Raw genomic sequence first — 20,914 nt, forward strand, 5'->3', positions numbered from 1 at the left:
CAGGAGACCGCCTTACAGATGCTATATTTGCGGACTAAACGTATGGAGAAGGCAGTCATGTGAGCGCTCGCCGCTTTTTTTGTCAGTTTAAATGAACTGATGCATGGCTGCAGCCTGTCTGCGTGTGTGGCTGCAGGCTCTGCAGGAGGAGTAGTGAATGTATCGCTGAGGAATGTACAGAAAGTCTCCCCGCCCCCAGTTTCAGGACTCCTCGGCTATGGACAAATTCCATAGGGGGCAAACTGACATAAAGTTTCAGACTAGACTGCATCCTATGTGGGAAGATTTGCTGCGGTTAATGTCAGTGCAGGAAAAAGAACTGACAAAATCGATCTGGTTAAACATAGTCTGGGATATTTCTAGAGAGAGAGAGAGAGAAAGGGAGAGGAGAGGGGAGGTAGATTGTTTAAGTAAAACGCAGCTTATAGCCCAACTTTGAGCTGCTGGCCTCACTCCAAGGTGTAGATAGTCTACGTCGCAAAGCGCAAGGCTCTTTTTACAAACCCCTTTAGGCTACACTGAATCAAGGGATTCTGTTTTCCGGGTGAGATTGCTTTATTTTTTTATTTGTTGTAAGGCGATTCAAATCTTTTAACAATGTTTTCTTTCCACTTGAGTTGTAACCATTAAATCCACTGGCTGACCGCTTCGGACAGAGTCAGGGAACACTGTGCTGAACGCCATGTTGAGGAGAATCTAGAGCCTCACAGTAACATTAACTGATGGGAACAATATCCTTATCGATGTTAATGCAAGTCTTTTTTTTTTTTTCTTAATCCAGACATATGTTTTCTGTTTACATCAAGGGGTTACATGCAGGCTCCACAAACCCCCCAAAATGATGTGTTTTCTCCACTGATTCTCCTGTGCTGTGACACCTTTCATCTCATTAGAAAATGGCGGTTTGTGCCCCCTTCAAAACACATCATGCCAAGGAACATTTTCTTTTTTAACAGTAAATAACGAGTTAATGCTCACTGGTAAAATGTGGAAATGGTAAATATATTCAAGCTTATATCTGTGTTATTTTTAAAAGAATAATAGCATTAAAGAAACATGTGGCTTTTCTCGTTTTCTCGTCACTTTCATTTTTTTTTTTTCAAACAAAAGCCAAATCCTGGAAATTAGTATGTAAAAGTGAACTCAATCTGCACCAACAGTTACACTAAAGATTCTATAAATGTGAGTGTATTTTTTTAAGCAAATAATTGGTTATCTTGTTTTGTTAAAAACAACTGAAAAAGCTCTTTATAGCAGCCAAACATAGCTACCGTCATACTATTGTTTTGTTTCACAAGTGGCAATAACTATCTCTACGTTTTTAATGAAATATTTGTTTGATAGCAGGTCATTTGGTTGAAATTCTGCACACACTGCCTTTCAATGTCTGCATAGCGTGTGACAGAAATAGCTTGAAATTCTTATTTCTTTTTCTTTTTCATTATTTCAACAAAACTATAGATTTTTTGTAATAAACATCTGTTGATTGTTGTATTTTTTGTGAACTTAAGATCTGTGCTTTTCTTTGTTGTTGCTGAGCATTTGATCAGATTAACACCACATGTTCATCCAGCACAAAAGCCTGATGAAAGTGGGTGTTTTCACGCACAGGCACATGCATATTTGCAGAGTTTGTCACACATTGCTAGCTATACTGTATGGCCAGGCTTTGGCATGTAGCTTTGTCTCTCTTATAGGAATACATCCCTTCTGGCTGCTGTTGTTTACTGGTTTCAGCACCCTGATTGATTAGTTGCACTGTGATTTGGTGTTGAGAAAATCTCTTTGAAACCACTCAAAAGCAATCAATTTCTTCAATATCTTCTTGTCTAAAAGAAGAGAGACACATGTTGGGCTTCAAGTTTTCACACTTGTAATTTTACATTAGATTATGTTCATTGCAAAATAAAGTGCATGGTTTGTTGAATGTGGAATATAATACACTGTATATTCTCTCAGGTGGCAAAGCAAATTCTTGTTTAAAAATATAGTTGTTATTTACTGTATGTTAATATTGACTTGAGGTAAAAGTATTGGAGGTAATCATCCACCCCCTTGATGATTTTGGTAATTAATTTCAGTATAGAAATATACAATATTTGGTGCGGTTTTAACAGGGTTTGTGAACCACAAACATTTTCAAATACATAATAGTTTCAACTTTTCCACTGTCCAATTGTCACTTGTATTAAAATCTGAGGTGAGCATATATGCAAACCATTGATCCCAAGTTTTAAACAGTTTTAAATTGATAATGAAATATTTTATTATGTTGATATAAACTAGCCTACAGTTGGAAAAGAAAAACAATACAAACACATTTATGGCACCGTAAAGAACTGTTTGTTAGTTGAATTTGGACACATTTATTTAAGATATAAACAGATAAATGCATTCAACCCCTAAAAATGTCATTTCCAGAAAACATCTTCCACTGAGCAAGATCAAAAACTTTAGATAAACCTTAAAATAAAATGATAAAAAAGGGTCAGATTATATTTCTTTTGGACATCTGTATCATCAATGTCCCTGACTGATAAGTAAGATAATCAGCATGTTCTGGTGGAATAGCAAACAGTTGTTAATGTTTGTTGTTCCAAGTTGAGCCTCATGTTAACTGCTCAGACGTGAAGAACTCAAAAGGTGGGGAACTGAAGCTTTCACCCCCCACCAGCCATCCTGTGTTCAAACCATATAGAAAACATGAACATGCTGTTGCCTGTTAACCTTCAGACATAATCCTGTACGTTAGGAGTGCTCAGTTTTATTCTGTATCACAAATACATTATGTAAAAGCTACATGTTTGGTTCTGTATTATTAAACCTCTATAGTACAACTTCATGATAAAGCTGATGGAAAACTGAGAACATTTGTAGTAGTATTATATATTATATAGAATCAGAATGCACTGTGTGTGTCTGGAGTGCCACATTGATTTCATCTTTTCTTTTTCGTGAAATAGGCGTGGACTGCTTCTTCCAAGCAAATAGTTTAAATTACTCTTAATATTCTCCTCTCTCTGAACCAGAAACTATATATATATGCCTATCTTTTATGAATATTTGTGCTGAGGTTCTATAGGTGAGAGGTGGCTGCATTGAATCCTATTATTGTGAAACTACCCATCTAACCATTCTGTCCCCTACTGGTCAACCTGTTGGTAGATGTCTCCCTGCCATGACACCTGTGAAATTGTACAATTTCAGTGAAGAAAAATAAATTCATATATCACCACACAACCTCCCGTGTAACCATAAAATCAAGTGAACTGTCTGCATTTTCTTTAATCTGCACCTCTTCTCTACCATGTAAAACTGCTAAGATGATGCTGCACTAGACTATGAATTAGTAGGCAATAAATATTCTTTTGATTTACTTATTTTATTACACAAACCTACGCAAGAAAACTGTGAAGGAAAAGCAGCGACTATAGTTCACTCACTGCTAAAATCTAAGGTGAAAATTAGCACAAACGTATACAATAGACATGTGACTATGGCTTTGAGTGCTGAATCTTTATTGAGAAAGACTTCATACTTTGACCCTTGTAGCCTTCCAGTTGGTGGTTACCTTGGAACCTTCAGAATTAACTTTGAGTCAGTGTGAATGAACGCAGAGCTCTGAGGGGCCCCATGACATGTCAGCAGTGATTATTAACCCCATTTGAATGAAATGTCTTATTGAGGCTAAGGTCTACAGATAAAGAGCCCTCCATTCTTTCCGGTTTACTTTTATGATTAGCCACTCGGTTTCAAGATGTTGTTCGTCCCAGCCAAGTCAAATGTCTAAACCTGTATCTTACTTGGGAATCATGTTGTGTTGATGCAATTTGTTTTCTTTAATGCAGGAAAATGTGATTGATTGATTTTATGCAGAACACAGTTTGCCATCTTCTATCATTGTTTTATAATGTAAAGCGGACATTTGGTTACTTTAAGTAAGAAAATGTAATATAGTTAAGATGAGGTAGGTCAGTCACATGAAAGTGAAGATGTTACTGCATTTTCATGTGCACCATAGTAACTCATTTTGAGTACCCCTTTTGTTGTAACTGAATGTTCTGACCAACATGTCTCTGAACAGTGTACAGTCACAGAATACTCTGAATAATAGTCTGTTTTCTCACATGTGAACTTTGTATCTTATGTAATGAAAGCCACCCAATAAAAGTTTGGTAAAAGTCCTTCTTTGCATGTTTTCATTGGTGTAACCTGAATGAGAGAAAAACTAAACTATTGGAGAATCTATTGTGGTTTCAAAGAGTGGCTCCAGATCAACTACTTTAAATTTGTGTGAACATAAAACTTGTCAGGCACAACATCTTGGCACTGGTCTCATTCTGTGAAACTCTCCCAGCTTGATTTCCCACCTCACCCACTCAACTTAAAGTATTAACTCCCACCTATACAACTAAAACTCAACTTTAATTTCATGCACATTAAGTCAGAAAAACACATTACAAACTTTGGAGTTTTCATATATTTGTATTTCGATACAAAGAAACAACAATAAAAAATGTAATACATGATAATAAAACTCTCTGGAGAAACTCAAATGATGACTCCCTTGACTAAAAAAAAACCCCAAAACCAAACAAAAAAAGACAAGAGGCCCTGTTTACACCTGGCATTAACATGTGCCCTGGGTCATCCAATCACAAGTGGACACCTAAGTACAGGTGTGAATGCACCCAAGACACATTGAGGACACATTAAGATTCAGCCACACACCCAGACCACATTTGGAGGTGGTCTGGACTGCCTATGGCCACATTTTTATTTTAGCAATACGTACATAAATGTTTCCTGGGCTACATTGCAGGACTGTCTACTGAACTGACATTCTCTGCGTAAGAGGAAGTACATATTCATTCGCATGCCAATGGCGTCATATTAGAGTGAGAAACGAGAAGCCACAACAGGCAAAATGGATTCTTGTGGACGGAGTACACATAAAACACACTGTCTGATTAACATTAGGGCCGAAGAGTCAGTACAAAGAACAAAACAAGTCTTGGCAAACTTCCTGCAGACCAGGCACAGGAAGTGCATTACTGCCTCCCACTGGCTGAAACAACGCATTTCATTATTGCAAACTCAAATGATGTACGCGTTTATTTACATATAGAGCGGGAAAGGGAGATCCGATCACAAGTGGTCCCTCAAGACGTATTTGTAAAGCCAGGAGTGAACTGGCGTACTTGGAGCTGTCCACTTGTGATTAGATCACCCAAGATGCATGTTAATGCCAGGTGTCAATAGGGCCTGAATGTGAGCAGAGAGCCAACCACTGATTGCTGGGAACACTTCTTTTTACAGCCCAATTTACCTGCTACTTACCAATAAACTCAGTAAGTGCAAGGTAACATTGAGATTAATCTGTTATCTTTACTGTACAACCAGAGAGTGTATTCCTATGTATGTAATACAGGTTGTAAAATTAAGTGTCATCATCATTTACTAAAACCCAGTTCTTTCCCCAAGATTACAAGGGTCATGTTTACATTGATCAGTGCAATAAATTTCATAAACCATCACTTAATAGGAAAAAAGGTATCAATGCTGCAGAAAATGAAGAGGAAAGGAAGGTAGTCCAAGAATGAGAAACAGTGACCAACAGCTGAGTTCTCTGCTCACACTCAACATCTGCAACACAGATGCATTAAAACGTCTAAAAATTAAGACATCTATTGCATGTAAACAGGAACTATCTCAAACTTAAGAGTTCTGTTGATATAGTCATGCTAATTCAAAATGTTCCCCTCAGAAACACCTCGATGAATCACACACCCATCAATTATTGGAGGGAAGCTGAACGTCGGAAGAAACAACTTAGTATCGCCCTGCAAAATGAAAATGACATTTCTGTTAGTCCAGTTATTACATTACATTGAAGTTAGTAAATTACTAATTAAACAAATCTGCTTTCACCAGTGATCAAGATACACAAATATGTTCAAATATGCATTTTAACAGCAGTCTGATTTCATGTCTGAAGATGATACAATAGATACAGTTAGGCAATCTTTTTATTGTATGCATTTCTCTTCACACTTACGTGGGCTGTAGGAGCGAGACCGTGAGCGAGACCTGTATCGACTGTAGTACGGTGATGGAGAGCGCCTGCGACTGCAAAGAGACAAAGAAAATTGAATACATTTTCTCCCATGTAACAGTGTAACATTGGCTTGTTCTCACAAATTATTACTCACCTGTACCTATAGTCATACTCGTCATATCTGTCATAGCGGTCATAGCCACCACGGTCATAGTATGAGTCTCTCCCCCTCCTGCTGCTACCACTGCCACCTCCGCCACTACCGCCGCCGCCGCCGCCACCACCGCCGCCACCACCACCGCCACCCCCACCTCCATTGCTGTTGAAATAAGAAAAACAAGGCCATGACCTCCAGATGTCTTATCTCTTGAAAAACATAGCACCATGTCAAAACTGATATAAATTGTTACAAATCATGAATGCAATTCAAGAAAGATGGTTTTAGACACCAAAATTATATGAGCAAGCTCTGACATGAGAACATTATTGCCATCCCAATTTTTGCTACTCACGTTGGCTCAAATGTGCATTTGTGCTTCTTAGGGACTTCAACCATGTATGAATATCCAATGTCAGACAACAGGTTAAGGTAACTGATATGCAGGATTTTACATTTGTGTTGATCTTACTGAGTTGGTCGTCCCATGTAGATTCCTGGTGTGGGGGTATGGGGACGTTTGGTAATGGAGTAATCCACTCTGATGCGCCTCCCATCCAGCTCCATGCCATTGGCTCGCTCCATTGCCTAGGAAACACAAGAGGCAGGAGAAGACAAAAGATTTTATCAGACAAATGTAAGTCACAAATGGCCCACCTACATAACATACTGTGAACCATGACAATGTGAGAGAATTTTTGGCAAGGCCGACACCTAGTGGCATATTTATGTCATCACACCTAAATAAAAAACATGAGTGGTTTTGTCTTAAGGAAAATACCTTTGAACCTGCGTATACTACTATGAAAACAAAGTGCCAGACAATTTGTGGTTGCTAATGACCATACAGTACATAGAGGTAGAATTATAGTTTTAAAAATGACACTTTATTACACTACTCTTTACTCCTAGAATCTACAGCCATGCCAATTTTCATATTCATCTAATTAGTCAGTATTTTACACCTTAAACACCAGATGAATGGAATTAACTACATCAAACGACAGAAAACAGATGAGTCCCTGGGACCAGAAGATAAGATCATCGGCTTTCTGACCAATTAACAAAACCACAAACATTTCCCATACCTCTTTGGAATCCTCAATTCTCTCGAAGTAAACAAAGGCAAAGCCACGGGAACGACCCGTGCGCTGGTCGTACACCACATTGACCCCTGCCAGAGGACCATAGCGTGAAAACACCTCCCTCAGGTCACGTTCTGTGGTGTACAGGCTCAAGCCAAACACGCCCAGACATGTGCTGGGATCAGGGTTCGCCTAGAAGGGTTAATAATAAGGGTTAGAGTTTATCCATCTTACACTTCGCATACAAAATCCATTTACTGGATTTATTATGCTTCTTCATACTCATGAAAGCATTGTGTTTGTTAAATTCACTGGGCACAAATCTGTGCCAAAAATATCATGAATTAATTTAGTTTTGATTGTTGTTAATTAACTTTAAAAAAAACTATTACTAGCTGCTGTTTATGGAGGAGGTACTACTCCAACTACAGTGGATACTTTCTCTTACATTACTAGCTTACAACTAAGGCAGTTGCTACTAAAAGATAAGAATCTATGTAAATTTTTACAGGGTAACAAAACCATTCTCTTCAAGCATCTCCAGTTGTACCAATCCAACAGTAAATGCTCAGTGGGTAAACTTTGACAGCTTTAATAACCCCTTAAAGAGCTTTCAAAAATGATGCCCCTGGGACAATTACATGTAGTACAAAACCCATTTCATTTGCCTCCTTTGCTCTTTCTCACATAATTCCTGCTTTGCATGATCACATGGACCGCTTAAAGCAGCAGTGTACTATAAACACTATTGACATTACACAAACTAAAGTCTAACATGGTGCTGAAAGAAAAACAGATCTAAAAGTACCTGCCCTGATTTATGACTAAACATCAATGTCTCCCCATATAAAATGCACGCTTTATTTAGCATTTTCCATTAGCCATTTGATCAAAAACATTCACGGCTCCCTTGCTTAGATCACATTGTTACAGTAAAGTTCAAGAATGCATTAAGAAGTATACATATATATTACTTTAACTATACATATTTTTCTAGTTGTTATAATAAAACAGAGATATATCACATTATAACTAAGAATGCTGACAAACACCTGAAATCATGCAGATATTATATTTAAGTGATAAAATTACCATGTTAAGTTGGCCAATGCCCACTTTGAACCAGTGTTACAAAATATACTTTAATTCAGAAGGTGATCCTATGCACATTGCAGACATCAGATATCACTGTAATATGCCATTTTGGTTGCAAACAAGCCCCACTGTCTAAATATACTGTGCAAAGTTCTATTTGATTTCCTCTAAGTTATATTTACCCTTTATCTCAAATCAAGTACTACACTGGGAGCAGCACCTTTGACCCACATACAAACAGTACATTTCTCTTGCCCAAAATATGTTAAAAAGGTCCACATACCCTAACATCGGCATCACCACCACCACCACCACCATGACTGTATGCTTCTTTTGTCAAGTCATGGCTCTGTTGATATAATGGAAGGAGGGGAAGGTTAATAAAAAGGGGTTATTAAATGTCAGTTTAAAGTGGTTTCCCACAGCATTAACCACAAACATCAGAAAAATTACACTTCCTCAGAAATAAGAATAAGAAATTCACTTGCTCCTGACTTTAAAGGAGAAATTCTAAATGTGTTCAAAATTTCAGTACTATCACCATATCAATGTGTGCGTGCATACACAAAGTGTCTTCTGGTTCTCCTTCTGTTGCCTGCTGTACTTTGCCCCATCTTCAGATCTCATCAGACTCACCCTGCTGCCAGTGTTACGGCGCCGGTTTGACATAGGGGAAGCACTCTGGCTCCTCCTGCGGCGGTATTCAGGGCTGTAGGAACGAGAGCGGGACTTCCTCCGGTGGGAATAGGACCGAGAGCGTGAACGGCTATGGCGGCGGTTTGAGTGCCGCCTAGAACGAGACCTGAAAAGGATACAGGAGAAAAAAAGAGGCAATAAATTCACTGGTACACAACAAATGAAAAGTTAGAGATGATAGTGACAGAAAAGGAAGGCTTCAAATCACTGAGTGACACATTTCAGCCCCTAATGAGCGTTTATTTGTTCGTGATATGATCACAATATCACAAAGGCTATTATAAAATGGCAACAACATACCTAGATTTTGACCGAGAACGGGATCTGGACTCGGAGCGTTTGGAGGCCCGGGATGGGCTCGGGGTGCCGGACCTGCTCTCCGACTTGACCCGAGCTGGACTCTCACGATCCGATTTAGATGGGGAGCGTGACCCCTATTGCCACAGCAGCATGTTAACAACTTTCTCATGGACAAATACATTTATTTCTTTATACAGAAACACAATCAATAGTGAGATGTGGTAGAGTATGTTGGACACATACAGTACACCTGTCTAAAATGCACAGCTTATGTACTGTGGAGGAAAGGGTTAGTAATCTTATAATTTCAATAAGTTAATCTTTGGTTTTGTCCTATTATTAACCATGTAAATCAAATGTATATAACAGGTCTATTTCCATGTCCACCTGGGCCATCAGGGGGAAAAAAATGAAACATGCATTTTCATGTTACATAAAAGGAGCATGGTATAGAAAGACATTTGTGACACAAACAGTATATTTACTTAACCTACGGACACATTCATTCTTCCAGATTCTTTACACGCTACTCCCTTCTCTCAGGATTTCTATCGTTCTTCATTCTTCTTTTTTCAGTTTTCTCATTTTCTGATTCCGGGTCTGTTTTTCCTCTCTTCACCCAAACTGAAACCAGTTTCATTTTAGCCATTACACTGCAAGCGCTTCTATCTGACACCATTCTTCCGTCACATTTCCTCCCTTTCCACTTCTATGTTCTGCTCTGTACATGTTTTCATTAGCCTTCTTTTATCTTGAAAATTTTCTTCAGCATTCTTGGATAAAACTCTTCAAATCCTTCACGATCAATAACCTTAATGAAAAAAGAACATTTAATAAAATTAAGATCATAGGTTTTAAAAAAAAAAAAAAAAAAAGAATATTTTATATGAAATGAAAAGGAACACTGAATGCAGTACAATTACATTGTTGCTACATAAAGTTTTAATATTCCAAAAAAAATTACGTGAATGAGCAGAGTTACAATTTAAGCTACATGGTACAAGTAAAGAAATTAAGTATAAGTTGTAGCAATGTTTCAATTTGCAAAATAAGAGCGTGAAAGCAGGGAAGGAAGAGAGGCTTAGGACTTAAGTTACCTTAAAGCTAAATCAGGAAAAACAAAAGGTTGTCAAAGTGCAACAATGGCTGCAGCACTAACCGTGATATCCGCACAAAAGAACGATATACAAACGTGGGAGATAGCTCGTTATTAATTGAGTGAGTGACTCGGGTGTAATGCATTCAACTGATAACGCAAAAAAAAATAGCACAAATTGCAAATATTACGGTCTGTGGCGGGTGGTTTTCTTAAGCTAACGTAGGTTGCCGTTAAGAGGAGTTTGGTTGAGGCAGACTCGCTAGCAGAGCGGGAAACATTCGTGCACCAAATACTTTGAAGAACATTGTTGGGTTGAGGCAAAACCAAAAAACAAAACAACAAACAAAAAACAAAAAACACACTTCTCTGCCTTTCTAACACAGGTAACGTTACACAACAAAGCATTAGCCAACGTCGTCGTTTAGCTTTTAATTTAGCGTTGGCTCAAATGTAGCTGTTCACGTTACAGTCGCTGGCGTTAGCGGTGAATTCGCCTACGGTGTACTCTATCGGCAGACACACGGAAGGAAAAGAAAGAAAGGGAGATATTTAATTTCATTCAGTCTAACTACTTACCCGTCGGTCGTAATTTCCATCCTCAATGTCACTCATTGTTCAGTATAGCTAGTACGACAGAGTATTTTTTTGTCAAAAATAAACTGCACTAAGGTTTTACTGTGCGTTATTCTGGCCGGCTACTAGCTAGAAGATGGCGCGTGAGGTGGTGGGTGGTATCTGGTATGTTTACGTACTGCAGAATCTGATGTCATATCCGGTCTCGTCTCCCTCGCCCCTTTAATGCAAAAACTTTGCGTACTTGAACGTCTCATTAAACACCCTGAAAACTTCTGAAGCGGAAGGAAGAAAATGTTGATCTTTTAAGTAGAAAAAACAATACCACGGCATACAAATCACCCCATTACAAGTAAATGTTCTGCATTAAAAATCTTAAAAGGTAAAACTATTGTACACATTATGGATAATGCCTGCATTCATTGTTATAGTTACCATAATCATGCATGTTATTGAAATAATCATTTGAATGTTAAAGCTGGTTGAGATGGAGCTTATTTTACTTTACATACTGTCTGGTAGCTCAGTCTGCAGTAATGGATTATATTTTATAAGCTGCCAATTTTTAATGTAATGTAATGTAAAATCCTTACCTCTTGCCAGCTGTCAAGTAAATGTATTGGAGTAGGATTAGAAAATAGCATAAAATGGAAATACAAATACACAGACATAAGTACCTCGAAATTGTACTTAAACACAGTGCTTGAACAGACTCTTACTTTCCACCTCTGTCCACAGTAAGACGGAATTTTCTTATAACCACTGACAGTATGTTTATAACATGAAGTACTTCAGGGTTTTGCAGTGGGGTCAGTAAAACCTGAACAAATCGAAAACTGGTCTTACATTCACTTATGCATACTCAATCACCCCTCATGGAGGATACAATCTATGGCTGAATATATGATTAGAAGCAAATACAACTGGATTTCCGTTTTGTGAGACACATGATGTAAACTCTCCTAAATGACACTAGGCATGTTTTATTAAACACATTTAATGTGTAGGAATTAAGTGGTGGATCTGATATAAAATGGATTTAAAATGGGGGGGAGAATCATTTTTCCATGAGGTCAATTTATTAGTAAAGCTATCTCACAGCACCTGACTGGCTCACAATCTTTTCTACTTTAGCATTATGAAGCAAAGTACATTTATGGCATCACTCAGTGTTGACACACTCGAACCACAGTTAAATCATTCAATCTGGTGGCCTTCACCCACAGTTAAGCTTGTAATGTGCAACATTATGAAGCAGTTTTTTTCCTCATATTTTAATATGCCACCCACAGTTACTTTGTCTCATACAATCCCAGTATTGCCTTTCTTTCTTGCAGCACAAAGTCACAATGTTAATGAGCATCATGATGAGCAAATTAAAGATCTTCTTCCTCTGGACGGCCCAGGGTGAGGTGTTTGAGTTGCTCAGTATTATAGAAACCACACTCAGGGCCAGCAGAAAGGCTGGAAGAATGAAAATTACAGGACATGATGTCCACCCTTCTAAGATATTCGTACAGCCAAGGTAGGGTGAGTCCAGTATTTTTAGAAAATCTCTATAGAGTCACAGTGCAACATGAACCCTGAACATGTGTAAGCAGTATGTCAGTCATCTCAACAGCAATGCAGGGCTGAAGCCTGACTACACGGTACATTCAATCTGCTCCACAACTATATTAAAACATTTCTCAACTCCAGGTGAAGGAGGAACCATTGGATTTCAACAGAGACAAAGCACACACACGCTCCTGTTTACGGTTGCAATTAGGCATCATCCAATCATATTCTGCATAAAACTCACTGTCTTGCAGCAATTGGGAATACACATGTATACTCCCTTCAGATGGAGTGCAAATAACATTCTTTGGATTATCTCTAACAGGTGAACTATACAGTTTAATTATCCTTAAAACTGTATGTGTAAGCTAAACGTAGAATCTTCTTCAGTACAGTATTCCAGCTAAAAACTGAAATGTAGCTATCCCTAAATATCAGCTACTACTGTTTAGTTCAGCATTTTGATATGTTGAAGCAGTATTGTAAAATTGTTTACAATGTAGATAGATGAGCATTTTAAGCCATTTTTAAGATAAAGCGTATGAGAATCAGGTTCAGTTTCAAGAGTGTTTATACCTCTTTGCATCTGTTTTAACAGTCACAAGATTCAAATATGGCATTATAAAAAAAAGAAGCTAAAATTTAAACCAAATAAAATCAGCAATGCAAATATTTAAAAAAAAAAAAGGTTCTGGATAGTCTTGGTAAAAAATAAATAAATATCAGCATATGATAGGACAGAGCATAAAGAAGTCCCTCTTCTTCCCTCTGAGTTGGCTGAACATTTCTGAGAAAGCATCCATCTGAGAAGTTTCAGTTTCTGGATGTCCATATGTCTCACTATTGCTTTTCACGTTTCTGATGTTGTTACATCAGTGATAAATGCTGGAAAGTGTGATGTGCTGAAAAGCAAAAAAACAAAACAAAAAAACCCAACAACCAATACTTCTATCAAGACTATGCTCCTTGATGTGGCCGAGGCCTATTAGGGATGTGTGGGTGAAGGCGTGACGTCCCTGGGTGGCTGCCAGGTGTCTCCTGCTTTGAGGATTTCTGTAGGGCAGCGGGAGCAGAAGCAAGATCGCCCCCTGCTGTGTGGGAGGTGTTAGTGGAGGAGGCATTGACCACCAACTCGATTTTCCCCTCCAGTTTGACCAGCCGTGTCAGAATATCATCCAGTAACACAGCTATAGTCCTCTTCAGATCAGCTGTGTGTAAATGAGAGAGAGTGGAGAGAGATGACAAATCAATGCTTGAGTATGTTTTTTTTTTTTTACAACTATAAAACACACACGTTCATACAGGAGTAAGCAAGTCATTTGATGTGTGCAGTAGTGAATAGTATCATTCCTGACTTCTTCTTAAATGCTTACCGTAACCAGCCATGGAGGTTCCTTGTGGCCCACCTGGTGCATTCTGGTTCTCCTCTGTTAGGACCTTGACGTATCGCCGGCTGAGCTCCAGAATCTGCTCACGTAGCTCGGCGCTGCTCTGATGGCGAGGCTGCTGCACAGTGTAGCGCAGCAGCATAAGCCCCCACGCCAGGCCGAATACCAGCAGCAGCACACTCAGCTTCTGGGACATGTTCCTCCGCAGGAGTGTACCCAGCATGGTACTTGGGGTGGCAAGGGGGAGGGGCAGCTGGAGAGGCCCTGTCTGAGGCTGAAGGTCTTTTCTTGGGTGTGGATATACCAGTAACTTAATATACTGATTTTCCCCCTGATTTCTACAGGGAAATTCTCTTTTCCGGTGTCTTTATCCAGAGGTTGCTACAAAGCATTCCTAGAGTTAGAGTATGGTTGATCAACAGCAAAGGCCAGGAAGAGGAACTCGAAGGCAGCTGTGTTCCACAGACACCGGCAGTCAGGGTGTTTCAGAGAGGTGTTTTGGTTGTAAGATGTCTAACCTCAAATCATCAATGCAGACTGGGCATTCAGGCAGGGGATCCGCAGACATTGTTGAATATGCTGGAGAAGTATACTGAGAAAAGATAGAAGAGATAACACAGATAAAATTAACAAAATGAAAGAAACACAATGGAAACATTTCTTATTGTTAGCACTTAGAGATTATTTTATTATGCTATCATTTTCATATTGTGGTGCTGCAATTTCATAACTCATTCTACTGTGTACCAAAAAATACTTTAATGGTAGTTTCTGTAGCCAACTGTATGTTAATACAAATTGAGCTCAGAGCCCTGCTGAGTATTGTGGTTTTTATTCATTTCTGGTGGATGAATGCACAAAGATTTTCCAACAGACACAAACAAGACTGCATGTGCTGGACAAAGAACAAAATCCACATCATTATTGGCAAGGACCTGGTGGCTACATCGACTATTTAACTATTATTAAAAACAGGCTTTGGGTCAGGGTGCACAATAACCCAGTCATCAACAAATGTTTTTCAGCTCTCTTGAACCAGAAACCTGATTACCCGTTTAGATTTCATGGGACCCACTTTGCAGCTCCAAATAGGAGGCACAGCAACAGACTGGAAGCATTGAGGGTATTCATTCTCTAATCCCACCTCTACAAAAGGTTATTTCACTGACAAACAGCCTGTGAGTGTACGGTGTGCATGCAAGGGAAATTAGGTGATCATTTCTCAGTTTTCACAATTTTGTCACCAAGTTCATTCTCTGAGACTTCTCTTTTGAGCCTGGGAGTGTCACTTCCTGTTGAGGTCAGAGTGGGGACAGTGACTGAGAGAATAAATTATGAAAAGAAAGGTAACAGAATCCGTTTAGCTATGCTTTCCAGCCCCTATCCACACCACACACACACACACACACACACACACACACACACACACACACATCCTTCCTCTGACCCAGGTACTACTATGCTATCTAGAAAAAGAGGGGAAAGTGAAAGCAAGGTGCAACGATGTCATGAAAGTAACAGTTGAAAAACATCTGCAACACCAGACAAAGCTCTACCACGCACTTTAAGTATTGCTACTTTTAGCTTCTAGTCTCAATAAGCAGCTAAAAAATACATTTTGCATCTAATTCTGAACTTGAAATGTGTAAAATCATGTCATATTAGGTCTTCTATTTCATTATAAAATTACAGTAGTCACCATAACTTCATATATAAAGCCAAGATTAAAAGATTAAAGTGCTGTACATTTAAAAGAAAAACTGCCAAACTAAACCAAACAGATCTGCCTTCCATATATCAGTCAAAACATCATATCTATCTTATATCCATCTTACTTAATCAAAGAGTTGACACTTGATGACAAGCAGATGAATCTGGTATTCAAACACATGTCATGTCTGGCTATTCACCTGGCCTGAGCATTGTTCCATGGAAAGGCACACCATTTAGGCCAAGGCTTCAGACAATGATTGTTCCACTTGTTTAGAGGACGGTTTAAATATAGTGTACCTAATGGGATGATTGACAGTGATAAGGCACATGGTATCAGGCAAAATACCTCATCTAGAGGTTATATATTGACCACAACAGCTGGAACCTGTGAATGAGCAGCAGGTTGGCTCAGCAGCCGATTGAATCAGCTGATATGTAGAGTATAAATTGAAAGCTAAAAGGTCAACAATGTTAGGGTGGAGGACGTATGTAAGATAAGATATACAATCTTATGTTATTGTGTATATGACCCAGCCTAGACAGCCACCGAGTCCTAGTAACAAACCACAGATCAATAACTTAGCAAACATGTTGACTCGCTTAACTCATTTGTTACACAATGTGCACATGTAGCTACATGAAAAGTAAACTAACCAACCCTTTGTTTTAGAAAAAAAAAGACACATGAAAGGCCTACTAATTTCGGATAGTTGGTTTAAAGACTTTTACACCTAAAATTGTTTAAAAAAAAAAAAAATTGTTAGCAGCTACTAAAAAAATATTACACGCAAACGTAGCAAATCTCATCAAACACAGATAAATGACCCCCAGTGTGTTGTATGTGAAGCTACCTTGAGGTTGAAGCATGGATTTATAGGCTCCAGAGAAGCAGAGACGAGCTCGGCTGAGAGCTCCAGCTGCTAATGTTACCTCTGGCTGACACTGAATGATGCTTCTTGTTTGGCAACCCACGGCTGTCGTTGCTGTCGTTGCTGTCGCTGGTTCAAATATCTCGACCAGCCGGCTGTCTGCGCTACAAATGTTAGCTGCCGAGCTTCATGTTGCGGTGTCTCTTCACTCTGGTAGTCATTTCGGCTTTCTTCCTCCACGGACTCAGAAGGCAAAAGTCGGTAGCTAAAATTCCAAGCATGCAATTGTGCTGACTGTCATGGTTCCCCTGAACGTCTACTGCGTGCGTCATTACCACGGCATTATGGGAAATGTATTTTACTTAACGTACAGGCGATAAAAAAAATAAAATGAGTAGTAAAATTGCCTTAAATGCCGGTAAACCGTTAAGTTTCACTGTAGCGTGTGTACTGCGGTAAAAAAAAACATAGGCTCGTAAAGTTTGTGGAAACACGATGCACAGGGGGTTTGCTAAGCTAGCATCGGTGCTAATGTTAATATAGCCGTTGGCCGTTACCAAGTTTTCTAATGTTGCTCCCCCCTGTGTGTGCGCGTGCGTGTGAGTGTGTTTGTAGTTCACTTTGGGACCGTTAGAGGGACGTGTGAACCATTTCCATGACAACTGTAAAGCTGGCGGTAAACAGTGGTTAGTTGTTTACCGTGTAAGACAAAAAAGCCCACAGCTATCAATTTGGGGATTTAAAAAAAAAAAATGGAGACAGTGTGTCTCGATAACTCAGCTTTAAAGGCAGTGGATGACTACTGTGAGTACAGAAGGTCAGTCTCAACGTTAGACGTAACGTTATGTATGCTTCTGTCTCATGACTTTAGTTAATCTAATCTAAGTTACAGGGTTCTCGCAAGTCACCAGCAGCATGTGACAACCAGCTAATGCTAACTGCAGAGGGATTGATGTAACAGCTAAATTACAATACAAATAACAGTTTTATCAGCTCATTGTATATGTAACTTATGTTAACAATGATGGTTTGACTTTTCAAGGATTGTAGGTGATGATGATGGAGGAAAACTGTTCACTCCAGAGCAATATGAGGAGTACAAGAGGAAGGTCCTCCCCCTACGACTGAACAACAGGCTGTATGTGAGCTATGGGGTACCAGGGGGTATCGACTGCAAACTCATTGGCCCTGAGACACAGTGCTTCTGTACTCATAGGTAGTACATGACACCAGGCATCCCTCTCCACCGCACTCCACCACACACATAGACGTACATAAACAAACACATTTTGAGTAATGTAATTTTGTCCAGGTACAAGCAGCACAAGACTGACTTTGAAGTGGTTCCCTCTGAGCGACCCCTCGCTCTACCATGCCAGGTCAGAGGATGTCATTGTCCTGCCTACCAGTTTATTCCCCAAATTGGCCCGAACCCTGTCCGCTGCAGGTGTAAACACTTACCTCAGGAACACAGTGAAGCTACTGGCCACTTGTGCAAAAAGTGTGAGTATGAAATCACCCTAGCCCAAAGTAACTCTAGCATTTTATCCAGATTTTTATTTTTTCCTAGGATGGTGACAGAATCATCCAATCATAGCAAACCTTTTAACAACCACCCCGTGCCCCTAACCCTAATCTTCTTGGGTTTGACGTCAAGAACATTTGTTCGCTGTGATTGGATGAACAATGTAACATTTCTATCACAATCCTAGGGGGAAAAAATTTTATACAGTTAAATATTATTTTCTCTTCTCTTCAGGCACTTTCTGTTCTGGGTTCCAAAGCTCCTACGCCTGTGGGTGTGGCCAGCCCAGCTCTGTCCACCAGACCCTGGTGAGTCAAACATCAAACACAAGTCCTTGGAGTAAAAAAAAAAAAACTAACTAATAATTACTAATACTAAATATAGATTTGCAATATTGCTACCATTTAAAGTTGCAGACTTCATTAGTTGATTTGAACTCAGAATCATTTTCTTGGCAGGTTGAGACAAAGCTAGAGAGGGAGGCACGTGGTCGGCCCATAGGCAGGGATGTCCCTTATGCGGCCATGGGGGGGCTGACGGGGTTCAGCTCCTTGTTGGATGGTTACCTCGCTTTGGAAGCCGGTGGATCAGGTGAGCACTATATATATGTGAGGCCTATGTGTGACAATTTAATCCCCGTCTGTAATGGAAAGCTGCAGCAGCAGGATCCATTTTAAACGTGTGTATGTGCATACATGTGTGCTATGGGAGAGGTGCCCTACTCTGTGTCTGGAACATTCATTGAACTTGTAGAGTCACATGGAGCAACATCATCTCCCAGCAAAAACGAATACAAGCCATTTTTCAGCTCAGACATTCTTTCATGGAGTCTGCCTTTGTTTGGATATGTGGCACGCGTTGCACTAAAGATGAGGAAAAGTTCCTTTAAGAGGCATGTGAGGGCAGCAAAGAGCAGCACAGCATCAGTGATCATTAAACATGTCTGCACAGTAGGGATTTGTACATGTTCATCAACATATTGATTTCCCATCTAGACTACATTTGTAGTAGATCTGTGGGAGAAAAAACACATATTTTATATTGTTGAAAGATTCATTGAGATTAATTTCTTTTAAGATTCATCTTCAGTATGTTGGATGACTACAGTGATCACACAGAGGTCTTGAATTGACATATATCATAACTTGTGACGCTTACATACACATGTAAGGAGAACATTTTGTTATAATGTTACTGTATAATGGATATGTTTGGAAACACTGAAATGGTTGAAGAAAAATTTTTCAGTGTGCCACGTTAAGTTTGCAAATTTTATCAGACCAATCACTGCAGTAATTTTCACCTCTTCTGAAATCCCTGGAAATTGAATTAATGATTGAATGTGCCACATTAATTCATTTTTAAATCAGTTTATGTGTAGTTAATTATTTATGATTTAATAAGCTGTTGACTGATTACTCCACAATTTAGCATGTACTTTGCACATACAGTACTGAGTTAAGAGTTTCACGTTCGAATGTCACACACTCTTCTAAATACTCAAATTGTATGTAGCCATCATAACTTCTATTTTAAAGTATATATCATAGTATATGATTATATGATAAACACATTTAATGTTAACAAGTGACTCCAGATAAATGCATTCTGTAGAATATAAGCCTTTTGTTTTAACACCATTTGTATTTCACATCCTGGTATAGTTAATGCACACAACATAGGTTTGATTTAAGTTCCACACCTGTGAGGTATAGAAGATCCACTGCTGGTACCTGTCACGTTTGATTTTCATAATCTCTGCTGCATCTTTTTCAGATCAAGACAGAGAAGATGGCTGCCAGCAGAGATGCTCAGCGTCAAGGATCAAAGAAGCCTCTACTAAAACAGCTCTTATTCACTGTAAGAGAGAGACCAACAAACAGTGAAATACAACATTCTTCTTGTTCATCTGTCAAACCATCCATTAAATATTGGACAATTCAGATTTATCTAATAAATCATACAAATCTTTTGATCTGTAACCTTTAATCTTATCCAAAGCTTAAGAGTATTTTCATTGTTTCACAGCTAAACTTTTTTTCAGTGAAGTGGCTGTCTTTGTCAGAGTCGTGACACTGTGGTATAATCAACTGTCAGCAACAGTAGTGATTAATCCCACCAAACAACAGAACCATTAACTGACAATATATTGATCCAATCAGAGGTTTGAGTGTGGGGAGCCATTGGCAACATTACTATGTTGATCCAGATTACCAAATTTGATGCAGTTTATTTGTCTTTTAAGACATAACCTGAACCAATCACAGTTTGACAGACCCTGAATACACTTAAATACATACTCAAGATTAAAAATGGTGTATTTAACACATCTCATCTGTGTTATTTTCTGTATTGTTTCTGGCTTCTATGTTAGCTGCGAAAATACTCTGCATAAGTCAATCAACCTATATTTTTATTCACCGCAGTTTCTAGCAATGCCTAATATTTATCTCTTGATACATGTTCCATAAACTGGTCAGTTTACACATCTCAGGTTTGTATGATTGATGTTCTCTTATTGAAAGAAAGCCACCCACTCAACATGCCACCAAAATAACACCAGAACCATGGAGCTCTGTGTTCAGTGATGAGCGCCTTTTTTAATTTGCAGATAGATGTACTGTCTCCGATTGATTAATCCCATTCCTCACGGCAGATCAGCAGTGATGAGAGCTGATTTAATCCACACAGTGAATGGAGATTGAAGCAGGTCATGTTTTTTCCATTGGCAGCCCACTTTCCAGTGTCTTTAACTGAAAAATAAAATTAACAGGGATCTAAATGAGGATTCACTCCCAC

At 39.0% G+C, this 20,914-nt stretch overlaps 3 protein-coding genes and 1 long non-coding RNA gene across 8 annotated transcripts; 2 read left to right on the forward strand and 2 right to left on the reverse strand.

Annotated features, from left to right (window-relative positions):
- The first annotated feature begins 196 nt into the window (after positions 1-196).
- Positions 197-1,066, forward strand: LOC127357534 (uncharacterized). Its single transcript, XR_007882275.1, has 2 exons — positions 197-544; positions 807-1,066. It is a non-coding gene; the product is annotated as an uncharacterized LOC127357534 (long non-coding RNA).
- Positions 1,067-4,465: 3,399 nt separating this feature from the next.
- Positions 4,466-11,232, reverse strand: tra2a (transformer 2 alpha homolog). 4 transcript variants are annotated; one of them, XM_051389781.1, is made up of 10 exons: positions 11,067-11,230; positions 9,886-10,202; positions 9,392-9,525; positions 8,960-9,197; positions 8,679-8,744; positions 7,304-7,492; positions 6,688-6,803; positions 6,213-6,377; positions 6,059-6,129; positions 4,466-5,843 (listed from the first exon to the last, which is right to left on the reverse strand). In XM_051389781.1, exons 2-10 carry the CDS (start codon positions 9,895-9,897, stop codon positions 5,833-5,835), a joined length of 1,002 nt encoding a protein of 333 aa, XP_051245741.1. In that variant the 5' UTR covers positions 9,898-10,202; positions 11,067-11,230; the 3' UTR covers positions 4,466-5,832. The 4 variants fall into 4 exon arrangements, with proteins under 4 accessions (XP_051245741.1, XP_051245740.1, XP_051245742.1 ...); XM_051389780.1 differs by lacking the exon at positions 9,886-10,202 and having other exon boundaries at positions 6,219-6,377; positions 11,067-11,232; XM_051389782.1 differs by lacking the exon at positions 9,886-10,202 and having other exon boundaries at positions 9,032-9,197; positions 11,067-11,231.
- An 888-nt stretch (positions 11,233-12,120) lies between these two features.
- ccdc126 (coiled-coil domain containing 126) lies at positions 12,121-16,898 on the reverse strand. Of its 2 annotated transcripts, none has more exons than XM_051389785.1 (3): positions 16,573-16,898; positions 13,994-14,600; positions 12,121-13,828 (listed from the first exon to the last, which is right to left on the reverse strand). In XM_051389785.1, the coding sequence occupies exons 2-3, from the start codon at positions 14,229-14,231 to the stop codon at positions 13,578-13,580; spliced, it is 489 nt and encodes a 162-aa protein (XP_051245745.1). In that variant the 5' UTR covers positions 14,232-14,600; positions 16,573-16,898; the 3' UTR covers positions 12,121-13,577. The 2 variants fall into 2 exon arrangements, with proteins under 2 accessions (XP_051245745.1, XP_051245746.1); XM_051389786.1 differs by having other exon boundaries at positions 16,652-16,888.
- A 240-nt stretch (positions 16,899-17,138) lies between these two features.
- Positions 17,139-20,445, forward strand: fam221a (family with sequence similarity 221 member A). The gene is made up of 6 exons (XM_051389783.1): positions 17,139-17,407; positions 17,633-17,806; positions 17,903-18,093; positions 18,350-18,423; positions 18,574-18,706; positions 19,892-20,445. The coding sequence occupies exons 1-6, from the start codon at positions 17,343-17,345 to the stop codon at positions 19,999-20,001; spliced, it is 747 nt and encodes a 248-aa protein (XP_051245743.1). The 5' UTR covers positions 17,139-17,342; the 3' UTR covers positions 20,002-20,445.
- Positions 20,446-20,914: the final 469 nt, after the last annotated feature.

The sequence above is a fragment of the Dicentrarchus labrax genome, unplaced genomic scaffold (assembly GCF_905237075.1).
Source record: "Dicentrarchus labrax unplaced genomic scaffold, dlabrax2021, whole genome shotgun sequence".
In the NCBI taxonomy this organism is placed as follows: domain Eukaryota; kingdom Metazoa; phylum Chordata; class Actinopteri; family Moronidae; genus Dicentrarchus; species Dicentrarchus labrax.